This window comes from Anoplopoma fimbria, chromosome 8 (assembly GCF_027596085.1).
Source record: "Anoplopoma fimbria isolate UVic2021 breed Golden Eagle Sablefish chromosome 8, Afim_UVic_2022, whole genome shotgun sequence".
In the NCBI taxonomy this organism is placed as follows: domain Eukaryota; kingdom Metazoa; phylum Chordata; class Actinopteri; order Perciformes; family Anoplopomatidae; genus Anoplopoma; species Anoplopoma fimbria.
In genome coordinates this window covers 6,653,753-6,666,823 of record NC_072456.1, presented here as the reverse complement: position 1 = coordinate 6,666,823, position 13,071 = coordinate 6,653,753, and the positions used below count along the sequence as shown (strand labels likewise).

The 13,071-nt window shown below is 43.0% G+C and overlaps 1 protein-coding gene across 2 annotated transcripts in view; it reads left to right on the top strand.

The window, feature by feature from the left end:
- The window catches only part of zc3h3 (zinc finger CCCH-type containing 3), a 64,711-nt gene that overhangs the window by 25,267 nt on the left and 26,373 nt on the right, over positions 1-13,071 (top strand). For both annotated transcript variants that reach the window (XM_054603417.1, XM_054603416.1), the window contains exon 4: positions 5,845-5,998. In XM_054603417.1, the coding sequence (XP_054459392.1) occupies positions 5,845-5,998 (154 nt within the window). The remainder of the gene's footprint in view (positions 1-5,844; positions 5,999-13,071) is intronic.

Below are 13,071 nucleotides of genomic sequence, written 5' to 3'. Positions count from 1 at the left end.
TATATCCTGGAGCAGTTACCCAAGGACCTTGTCTATCATCATGCATCTGGCCTTGAGTGGTATATGGAAAGTGTATAAACATTTTATGATCTTCTCTTCTCCTAAATGTTCCTACAACAAGATGTTAAACTCCTTCACATCAGCTCAATTTCAAGTCGTACTGTAGGAGTACACAATATACTCTGATGCAGTATTTTAAGACCACGGTACGCAGTTCTCTGTTGCTTGGTAGCGGCATCAAACTCTGTTGACAACTTGGGTTAGTTGTCAGAAAGTACCACTGGGTGTCAAAACACACAGAGATCATATTATCATAACCACTCTGGCTTCCAGCGGGTTATTAAATTGTGGTAACTCCCCCTGATAAGTCTGATGTTAGCGTGGTGCCGCTGTCTTTCGTCAGAGCGCTGGAGCAGTGGGAGTCAGAAGATGAGCCCCAGGGGACGGGAACATGGGATGGCAGGGCGAACAGGCACTGTCAATAATAAGATTTATTATCCATCGGGTCGTCCCAGGGAGGGGGCAGACGGAGACCGCTGTTCCCTGGAATTAGCCGTCAGGTATAGAGCGGAGATCACTGGGGGGATCCCTAAGAGGATGGAGGAGGGGAGGTGGGTGCAGTGGCCTGTCAGTAGCCCCAGTCAGAGGGCTGAGGATAGAGAGATAAAGAGCGTGGAAGTACGAAAGCTCTGAGGTGGCAGACAACTTTACTCAAAGTCTAGTCCATGGCGCTTAGACGAGGCTCCGTCATCTTAGGGATGTGACTCCAGTTCAGCAATCGCAGATCCACTTAGGTGATGGTACATCTGCCGCTTTATGTTGATAAAGCAGCATCAACATTAGTGATATGACATGAGTTTTTTAGGGGATTCCTAAGTTGGACTAACTAGAAGAGGATCAGACTTGTTATATATCATAGAGAGGATAAACGAGGAATAAAAATCCTTTCATTCTGTTTTGAAGGGCTGGTTCATCAAAATGATATTGAGTGGTTTTACTTCAACCTTTTTAACAATGTAAGTGAATGGACAAATGCAAGAGAGAGCAAGAGACAATCGGAGAGGTTGTAAGACATTAAAGCAACTCGGTGGAATGACTTTTTATGGAAGGTAACATGAAGAAATGAGATGCTGTAGCAGTGAAGTCAGAGTTAGCAGCTGAAAGTGACTGGTACCTGATACAAACACCAGACATTTGCAAAATTGAAAGATGAAGTGTAAATGCAACTAATGAGACTGGTTCGTAGCAGAGAAAATCAAATATCATGAAAATTTGGCCAAATGACTCAATATTCATATTGCAACAATACTGTAGTGTTGATCATTGGTGCCATCACAAAATATTGACACAGTGGGATTTTTGATTTAAAAAAAACAAAAAACTTTTGTGGATATATTAACCAAGTGGGCAAATTATAGAACAGTAAATTCAGAAAATTACGTAATGGCGTCTTTAAACTCAGAATAAAACACTTATGCAATATTACAATATCTAAAATCTTAGACGATATTAAGATTCTTATCAAGATGTTGATATACTATCAATACATTGCCCAGCCGTATTAGCAGCCCTTAAAGAAACATTTGTGGATCAGACAAGTGGCTGATACCCTTTTTGCTCTATCAGGCGCTACTACTTATTGTCGGAATTCCACTCACTCCTAGTGTACTGGAGGCACAAATATCAGAAACGGATATCACAAAACCTAAACAAATTAATCGGAAAACTATGTGCGTTCATAGATTCCACAAGCTAAAATCTGTTTTAATTTGGCGTTGAGGCTGGAGCGCAGGCCACTTGCAGAAGGAGCGATGTGTGCAGCTTGTGGCGATTCTAGTAGATCATCTGTGGATTCACAGCAGCGAGTCGGCCTGAGATGGATGGACTGTTCGCCAGCTGCCTGCGTCTGCAAACGGTGTCTTCACAGCACAGGGCGCCACTTGGCTCGCTCCCCCCGCATTGCAAGGCAGGCCACTGTCAGAGGTCTATTAAGGGAAGATTGAGACCGTGTGTGAGTGTGAGAGTTAGTGTGTGTTTGTGTGAGAGAGAGTTTGTGTGTGTGTGTGTGTGTGTGTGTGTGTGTGTGTGTGTGTGTGTGTGTGTGTGTGTTCACATGCTCATTGGTCATGGTCCTATAGTGGAAGATTGAGACCCCATTGCTCCCAGAGCCACTCAACCAACACAACCTGCAGTGGTTTACAATCAGAGCAACACCGTCCATCCATCCCTGCTGACACACACACACACACACACACACACACACACACACACACACACACACACACACACACACACACACACACACACACACACACACACCAACAGTACAGCTCACTATAGATGTCACTGAACAGTGGCCGAGGTGGAACAGCTGTGTGACAGCGCCGTGGACATTGCGAGTGTCACGATGTTGGACCGAGGGTTTAGCGGCAGATTGAGGTGCAGGTTAGGGATGCTGGGAGGGGGTGAGGGGGTGAGGCGGGTCGGGTGTATGAGGTTGAACATTGGTTGGAATCGTAGCAGCACCTTTGACAAGCCCTATTTGTCATCTGCCAGGACGCCCAAATAGCTCTGACTGCAATACCGATGGATTATGGGAAGAAAAGTGACTACAGGCCAGGCAACTAATCCTGTACAAACACTCCCCAACCGAACCTCCACCCATATACTCTCTCTTTTTTTTTTTTTTTTTTTTTTTTTGCAGGTTTAACTTTCATTACCCAACACACACCCTTTAAACCCACTAACAAACTAGCGATATGGTTTAAAGCAGTAACACTGTATTGATAACTATATTTCTGAGCTGTTTTTATGATTGAACATTTGCCTTCCATTGTCACACCACTTCGCTCCCCATTTAGCTTAATCCCAGAAAGCCACGTCGTTGTGAAAATATTTGTGTATCAAAATGATCCGCTTGTATGAAGATGTAAAAGGAGGAGAGTCCTCTGTCTGTGCCACCTTGACTTAAGTCACGTTTGCTTGATTTCCTTTCTTCCGTTGCGCTTCTCTTGCACTGATTCACTTAAGCTGCAAAACCCAACTCGATCCGAATCTGCCAAAAAAAGCTGCGGGCAGACCAGTGCTAACAGCTGTGAAGTTGGGCACTTTAACATGGGGGTCTATGGGGACCGACTTGCTTTTGGAACCAGCCTCAAGTGGACTTGCAAACTGCAGTTTTTGGCACCTCCAGCCTTATTTTCTGGCACCCGAGGTTAACGCTTGTGGCTAACCCCCCCCTGACTTTAATCAGTATGTAGCAATCAAGAGACAGGAACTTAACCTAGTCTCTTGAGGAGTTTAAGCATTTATTCACCGACAAATAAACTGTACTCGCACAGCACTGCCACCCTCACAGCTGGGACATTACGGCTAAAATCATAATCGCCATCACACACACGCTCTCTCTCTCGACTGGACACCAGCTAATGTCAGGCCTGCAGACACAGCAGACAACCTCACAGATAAGCTAATTGATGCGTCGGAGACTTGCTGGGAAAGTGGCTGCATGTGTCCACGACAATGCACGCGACATTGTGACTGCTAACTCAGTTGGCTGTTTTGCTCATACACTGCAGCTGGTGATGATGGATTTAACGTGTGTGTGTGTCGCAGTTTGGCAGCTTGTTAGTGACTTCAACCTCAGCACCCTTTGATACAAGGCACTTATCTTGTCCGCTAGCGGTTAATGACCTGTTAACGGGTGTCTGTTATGTGTCAGAAAAAATCTTGATTAGCATCCTTAGTTGGTAATAATCTCTTATTACAAAGGAGCCCGTAACTGCACAATAACAAGTAGGACAGGTCAAAGCTGAACCAGGATGTCGTCCTGTAAACTTGGTTGAAATAAGTGTCGTTAGTCATTTTACCATTCACCATTATGTTCTCTTCAAAATGGGTTTAGATAACCTCAAGGTTTGTTTGAAACACAGCTGATTGCCGGATTTCTCGTGTTTCTTGCTCTTGTTTCGTGCAATGTTCGACTCAGAATGGTCTAGATATATGGTATAAAATATAACTCTACGTAGAACCTTCATATAAACATTTGATGTGTGCATCATCGACCTTATATGTGCAAGGCACTGTGTGTGTGTGTTTTTGTATGTGTTTTTTTGTATGTGTGTGTCCTAAACATTCAGTCAGTACTTCCGCAGCCCCCCAGCTCGCAGTGATTTGTTCAACAGTAAATGTTTGTCTGAGATGAATTCTCCAGCTGATCCAGAGCTGCATCCCGGATGACAAATGAAACCAGCGCCTGGGGGGAGGAATAGTGTGTGTTTGTGTGTTGGGGGGGGGATGGAGAGAGAAGCTGGCATGTGTAGAAGTGGAAATCGAATCATTTTATTGTTTGTCACCACGGACCTCGTGGTCACGGTTTGTTATTGGATGCTAATTAAAACGGCAACAATCTTGGCAATTGGCAATTAAAGACTTGTGAAAGAGGTGATGGCAAATGAGCTTCTCATCGGGTGCATAAACTCATTCTTTATCCCTCTTTCACACCTCTCTTCACTCTGTCTCTTCTCTACTCATTAGGAAGACAGAGTGCTGTCACTGACCACCGCAGTGAATGATTGGTAGAGGGGGGTGCAGATAATGACATGCAAGACAGTTTTTTTTTTTTTTTTGGGGGGTGGAATAATGTAAATGAATACGCTGAACAACTGATTCATGTAGCATTAAATCTTGCTTTTCAGCCTGTAGTAGTGGAAGCTTGAAACCTTTTTCAAGCATGTGGTGAATCGATTAATGAATTATCAGTTATTTTACTAACGACAATAATTAACCCAAAAGTTTTTAATCCTTTTCTGTGTAAGCTGGGGTACGTTTAATATATTTCAGCACTGATTTTTGTTGGTTAGACCACTATGTCTGTCTGTAATAATGATAATGCACACACCCAAGTAAATTGCTGAGATCTGGGAACATGATGACAATTTTAAGAAGATGTCAGACAGGTAAGGAAAACACAAGCAGTCAGACAGGTTGTGATCAACAGGGAAGCCAAACTTAAATCAGTCAGGAAAGACTAATTAGAAAGAAGGGCCGAAAGACTTCTTACAAATTACTTTAAATGATGATTTTTGAGCGCGCATAGGAAAGGTTGTAGAGATATGAGGATATTCTGATTGGTTAAAGTGAAAAGTGTTAAAGGCGTGGATTGAGCTCTCCCTCAACTTCATTTGTGTTTGACAAAAACCTCTACAGTTATTCCCGTTAATCCTGCGTTTCTCACCTCAGTAGAGAGGCTCTTGGCCCACGTAGTCTTCGCTCTTTAAACTGAACGGGGACTTATAGCAACCCACAATGCAAATTCTGTTCTTTGTGCGAGTAGCTCAGCCAGAATAGGCCATCATCAAACAACATGATGGATACACAGCCACAGAAATAAATAAATAAAAACACTTTGTCCCCTTTTTTTCCCCTATTCCGCTCTCTACTCTTGCGCCTCTTCTCTGATGGATCTGTAAAATGATATAACGAATGAGACTTAAAGTGAGGAGGAGGGAGGGAGGCCAGGCAGGAGGGATGAAGGCGGCGGGGAAAAAGACAGAGGATATGATTTATTAGGCTCATAAAAATTCTGCCTTTGTTATTCCCTCTCATTTTTATATGTGAAGCTTATTAAAGAGCACACCTGCCAGAGTCCTCAGACAAACTTGTGTGTGTCTGCACAGTTTAATGCACTCACAATGATGTGTGTTATGTGTATTTGTTCACGCACCGACTGCACGTTGAACAATTTCTTCTGTTTCTGTGTGTGATCAGATTTTAATTTTGCAGACCTTTTTTTATTGATCTGCCGATTTTTTTTTTTTTTTTTTATTTTTTTTCTGTCCTCAGGTCCCGCCTCCTCCTCCTCCCACCGTAGCACCGCCTCTCAGCGGGTGTTTAGGACACGCTACAAGATGGTGACCCGCCCGGGCTCCAGCACCGCACACGCCCTCCACTACAACCCCGCCCTCTCCTGGAGAGCCAAGAGGATCCAGTCTGCCAGGTAATCCACATTAACAAAGAAAAATACACACACACACACACACACACCTCCTGCAGATCTGGCTTTAATGTGTCTCAATGGCTAATATCCCTCAGGGCGGAGCAGCGCCCCGTCTTTAATGTCACTGTCATGTGCAGCATGAGTGGAAGAGGTCGGGAATTTATGGCGCTCATTTTTACACAGTAGATAACCCAGAGAATAAACCATTTACACCAGCGTGCTCAACACATTAATTTACACCAGCCGGGAAAGTGTCTCACCCAGGACAGATACAGAGAGGGAGGAAGGGTGGGTGGTTCTTAATGCCATTACAACTCCCATCCCCTCTTTTTTTTCTTCCTCCTCTCTTCATTTATCTAACTTTCATCCCCTCTGTTTCAATCCTCAATCATTCTCACCCGAGGTTAAATCCACGGATGGCTCTTTATTTCGCAGTGAAAAAAGTATCTGAGATAAGACTGCAACACAACTGATCTCTCATTCTTTTTAATTCAATTTTTTTTATTTTTATGTAGTCTTACAGTTTTATGTATAAAATTTAATTATATAGGTTAATGCCCATCACAATATCCAAAAGCGCAAAGTGACATTGCTTGCTTGTCTGACAAATAGCCAAAAATCCAAATGAGTTCATCTAACAAAAGCTCGAATCAGAAACATTTTTGACTCAAGAGATAAATTGTAAAATATATATATATTTGTGATCAAGAATCCATAAATTGTCAAATAATTTCAGCTACAGTGAAGGTGGAGGTGTAAATATAGGAATATGGAGTCTTATCTGACTTACTTGTGCATAAAATATTTTTGGATGTGACTGGTTGTGGTGTTTAGGTCACTCTGAGGGAGAGAGAAAATGAATGGTTATGAGGAGGTAATTATTGGGTGACAAATATTAAGTTATTGCCTTATTCATTGCTTTATCACTATAAAAGAAAGACACACCACAATGATGTTTATTAACCCAGTGGTGTGGAGTTTTTTTTTTCCTTGCAGTGGTTCTATACCGTTTGAACTTTGTTGTGAAAGCTGTGAACAGGTTGTTGTGGTTGGTTTTGATGATCTGTTAATGTGTAGAGAATTAACAGGAGGCTCTTCCTCGAAAGTGAAGTGTGGTATGACTAGCCTGTTAGACACACAAACACACACACACCAAACCACACATGGTTGAAAGTGGCACGAGTTCTTAGTTATGCCCTATTCTAGGTTAGCGTTCAGATTAAATCTAATCCTGATATTACCAAAGTTTCCCAACCCTGTTGTGAACCCAACAAACACAATGCCACACAAACATCTCAGAGGCAGATATCACAAAACCTGAGCATAAACAGATGAATCCGCTCTGTTGAGTTCAAATGTATGTCTTTAATAAGGGTAGCCTACTCTTGAAGTTGTCTTCAGTTTCGGTATGTAACGCTAGCTCTTTATTCTAAAAGCTTTATTTGAATTTTGCGTGTGTGTGTGTGTGTTGGCTCATTTGTGTAATCCAGATTTTGGTGAGACAGAGGGGCCTGGATCGTGGCTGGACTCAGCCTGCGGTGACTTATTACTATTCATTTAGCTGCTGCAGTAAATATTGATTCATCAAGGGATTTTCAATTTGAGCCCTGTGACATCTTGTGAAATATCACCAAGTGTGTAGAAGTGAGGAAAGAGATAGGGAGGGAGGGGGGACAGGTTGGGTCCCCAGGGATAGTGGATTACCACCCTCACACCCACACACACACACACACACACACACACACACACACACACACACACACACACACACACACACACACACACACCCTCCAATGCACTCCTTTCTCCTGCTTATCTATCTGTTTAACTCCAAAGACCCTCCACTTTTATCAGTTTGAAGCCATTGAGTGGAGCATGAGCTCATATTCTCTGCTCTTAACTACTGAGTGCTGCTCTTCATCTTTGGCCTATCACACCCACTGGTCCCTGTCCTCATATGTTCTCAGCTCTTATCTCTGCGCCTGCTCATCGCTGAGCCCCTCACTCAGGGCCTTGTATTTAAAAAGAAGGAAAAAAAAACACAGACCCAGCCTTGCATGCTGGGCCAGCAGTAGGGCTTCGGAAAAACATTGGATCATTTTTGGTTATAAGGTAATATCATTGAGTAAAATATATATCAAACTGTTCTTTTAAGATGATTTCAAGGGCTGGACGATATGGAGAAAATAAAATGTTAAGATATTTCTTACCAAATGCCTCAATATCGATACTGCAACAATATTGTATTTTTGATTATTGGTGCTTTCGCAAAATATAAACCCAATGACATTTTTGAGAGATAATCATCAGTATTGTGGCTACAATGACAAAGACAGTAAAGGTAAAATAATAGAACAGCTAGAGCAGTCTGTTAAGTTCAGTTCAGTTTACTGTAATGCAGCTTTTTAAACCAGGAGAGACAAAACTTATGCAATAATACGATGTCCAAAATAGACGACAATATCATTATTATCATATAATATTGATATGTTGCACAGCTCTGTCGGGTGAGGAGGGGCATTTTTATGATTTAAATAAGAATATATTGCAACATTACATTTACAATAATATATAAATTGAAGTCTAACACAAAGAACTGTTACTTCAGAGGATGTATAACTTTTGTACTACACATCAGTACTTGATATTCACGCCTGTCTGTTGACTGATATCAGTATCTGTCTGATTTGTGTCGCACCTTTTTGGAGCACAGAGACAATTCAAACTGCTGCACACAAGAAAATGCACCACAAGATCATTTAAAAAGGAAGGATTTAAAGACGGAGATCATATCGATCAAACATTGAAGAGGAAAATAAAACCAGTGGTACATTTTCACACCACCCTCACCCTCTCAACCAGCTCGTCCCAGATGTTTACTGCTCCACCGGCCCACAGGGAGAGAGCTTTCCCGACCCAGCATGCCTCTGCTCGCTTACCTGTTTTCAGCCATAACGAGCGTGGCCGGTGATTTAGTGCCGGGCGGCAGTTTGAAGGGCCGAGGGAATCGGCAGCAGTATTTCAACCCACGCCACCAGAAAATAGATATAATCTCAACATTAACTCCATTAATAGTAGCAGGAGTTGAATTAAGAAAGCCGTAAAGCATGCACACTGAAGGATAAATTACAGCCCAACACCACCACCACCCCCTTCATCGCTCTCACATCCTCCCTATTTTCCTCTCCGCCGTCCCTTCTTTAATTTCCTTTATCCATGCTTTTGCTTTGTTGTTGATCTTTGTTTTTGTTTAATAAGATATAATGGAATCCTACAAATGACTGGTTGCACGTTTTGAATTCATCTCATTCGTATCCTCATTTCTTGGCGTCCATCTTTTTCTAACTTACTTCTGGCATAAACGCTATAGCCCCCAACGAAGCAGGACCCTCAACCAACCCCAAATAAGTATACTACTTTTAAGTGTATACATCTGAACACACACACACACACACACACACACACACACACACACACACACACACACACACACACACACACACTCTCAACGTGCTCATCTCCTTTAGTGCTTCAGCATCGATCAGCACAGGATGTAAGAGACTGGGCAATAAAGTGAAGCAGCGCTCCCTCTTCTTCACTTCTCTTCTGCTTTTCCTGCATTCACTCCCCCATTCATCCCCTTTTTATTTCCCCAATTCATTCATTTGCTCATTACTTATCACATTAGTCATCTACCAGTCACCTACAGTCGTGTGTTGTGATCCTCCTCTGCTGCTGTTCACACTGTGTACTCCCCACGAATACTCTCTGCGTTGCTTCTTAATGATATTTTCCTCCATAAAAGAGGATTCTGTTCATTACAGTGGTCTCTCTTTAAGTTGGATTTGATAGGAGCGTGATGTGTAATGACACTGCTTTGGTTTTTCCGTTAAGTGCCTGAAGAAGAGCAGCAGTCCTCGCTGTTGGAATTAGCCAGATGACTGTTTTTGCTGTGCTCCGTTTCAAGGGTAACTGTTTCCCCAATATGAGCTTACTAATGCTTGGGTTGCAGACAAATAGACAAGGGCAGCATTATTCGGAGCAGTCGCGCGACCCTCCAAATTCTTCCCTGTCACTAAAACAAAAGTCGGATCATTCATCAACGGCGCCCGTAGTGCTGAATCGCGATCTCCTTTATCAGTGCATCGCATGGTCAGAGCAGTGCACGTACACACACCTGCCTGTACACATGCACGCACGCACGCACGCACGCACGCACGCACACACACAAACACTGGTACGTGCATACGCATGCAGACTATTCACAGGGGAGTTTCTGCATGCCTTTGCCCCCTCCTTCATTTCTTCCTTTTCTCAACATATTTTACCTTTTTTCTTTTTGGTGAGTTAATGTTCTTTCACTGCGACCTCCAGTCATTGTCTTTATGTTTTACAACACAACTAAATGGAGGTAAAGTACAGAGATTGCACTTCAGGGCAGAATTAACTCGATTGACAGAAATTCAAATTGATTTGTCGTGAAGCAAAAATGCCAAACATTCTCTCGTTCCAGCTTCTCTAATGTGGTTATCTTCTCCTCTCTTTCATGTTTCATTCTAATTTGAATATCTTTGCGCATTTCACCTTTTTGTAACGGACAAAACAAGACATTTGAAGACGTAACTTTGGTTGTTTTTTTTGCCATTTAATAGACCAAATTACTGTATAAGAAACCAAAAGTCTTTTTGATTAACTGATCATAAACGGACCATGATCAAGCTTCTTTTTTTGCTGATTTTGTGTGCAAAAACAAACAATCGGACTGAGACTGAAGCATACAGTTAATGTACCTTAAACCAAAAGAAAAAGCTAAAAGAGTCTAAAAACTGTTGATAATTCCGCATTGGCTCGTCACTAACACATTTTCTGTTGTCTTTTATCCATTGTTAATATAGAAAACATTGATTAGCACAGCTGTAAACAGTTTGTAGGATGACGGTATGGAGGTGTCGCTCAGGCCTTGTAGCAGAAAGGAAGGCAGTAATCTACAGTATGTGTTCAACACTTAAAGGCCTCCCCCATGGTTGTCCAGCTGGGGGGATTTGTGCATCAGATGGGCCTGGAGTATCTCTGATAACAGATATCTTTCTGGAGGTCAAGGGCATCACTGGGAACGTTGCAAGGACAGTCTGGAGACGGAGTGAAAAGAAACACCTGATATATGTTTTAAATGATGTTATTACTTCTCTGATGGTTTGATTGCACGTTTCTTCCTCTCTTTCCCTCTGTTCTTCCTTTCTCTCCCCCTCTCTCATTACAGGCAGATTATTTTACTGCAAAGGTAATCTGCTCCTAAAGAGGCGGTTTTCACTAATGCCGTTTCAGCCCGAGGGTGAAACTCATTCACATGGCTGTGCACAGAAGTCTTGGAACTTCATTTGTGCACAAAATTAACAACTCTCGATGTGAATTCTTCTAGTGGTTGGGTCAAAAGATGGCACATGCTTATTTCACAGAAGAAGAAAAAAAAAAGATTATTTTGAAAAACTTTTACACAGTTCTGATTCACATTTCACGCTATACAGTTTATGGAACTGATAAATAATTTTCATTCAGTTTAATTTGGTTGATGTCATTAAATGATAGGATTTAATAATAGTCTTTTGTCATTTACTGTACTTTAACACTGAAACCTTCCAAAATGACACAGGGTCCAGCATACATCGGGCCACTAAATAAACTCAGCCAGTCGCCAGTGTTCAAAAAACTAATTTCTTCAAATAACATTTTCCAGACATTGCTTACTGTGTCTGCTCTTTCCGTGTCTCCACTCACAGAGCAGATACTAAGAGGGGAGAGCAGACAAGAGGGACAGGCAGATTTGTTCACTTCATATATAAAAAATAAAGCAACATACAAGTTGAAGCGCGACAGAGCATTCATTGCGTCGTCGAGGAAAGCGCACAACTGGGTTGAGAATGATGACTTGTGCCTTTTTAAGAGTAGCGTAGCTGCTTTAAGGAAAAGCTCAGTGGCTAATGTGTGCGTTTTATAGTGTATGGTTGAGTGAAAGAGAGACAGCAAGTAGGTGTTGGCATTCACCTGCTGTCCATGGCGCACCACCTTACTCAGACTCATTTGCTTGTTCTTACTAATCTCCACATAGTGCCTCAACAAAACAAAATATATCACTTTGCTCAGCGTCGTCCAGTGCAGAGAGAGCACCAATGTGTATATGTTTAGGAAGCAATAAGCACAATCAAATCTAATTTGGAACCGGTACTCGACGCCCCGTCCTACTGGTCACCCCCCTGACTGCAGCCCCGTGTCAGGGTTAACTGCCGTCTGTGTTAACTGTTCATGTCATATCCCCATTAACCTCCATTGTGGCTCCCCAGTTCCTCCCGGTCCTTGTTTAAGCCTCCCTGGGTGGCAGTCAGCGCTCCGGCATTAGCCTCCATTACAGCTCCCCTGGCTGCAGTTGCCCTGTGTAGGGCAGCCACTGATCTTGTATCAGTGAAACTGAGTGTCTGTGCGTCTGAGTTATGGCGCGCAGTCAGGTAGGCCGAGTAGGTGAACGCAGCTGATGGCTGATATATTTTTTCTTCGTTTCTTTCTTATTCACAGCAGTGCAGCAGCTCCCCGCCGGCTGCAACGTGTTAAGCGTCCGTGTCAGTTGTTTTGTGCGCTGCGTGCATTCGGGGTAACCCTCTCTCTTCTCTGTAATGGGAGGCATGAACTCTCGCTCTAAACCCATTTCCAGCCCATCTGAAATACGGCAGCAAATTACCTCCAGCGGCACCCTGCACACCAGCCCCAATCCGCCCCAAATAGAAGTGACAGGACAGTGCAATTTATCGCCATAACCCCCTGCACCGCCTCAACACCACACGTGTGTGTGTGTGTGTGTGTGTGTGTGTGTGTGTGTGTGTGTGTGTGTGTGTGTGTGTGTGTGTGTGTGTGTGTGTGTGTGTGTGTGTGTGTGTGTGTGTGTGTGTGTGTGTGTGTGTGTGTGTGTGTGTGTGTGTAGAGGCCTGCGATTGTGTGTACTGTACATACTGTGGAAGAAGTGTGTGTGTGTGTGTGTGTGGTCTCTTCGCTCCAGTGTAGGGGCCAACCTCGCTGCTCTGGCC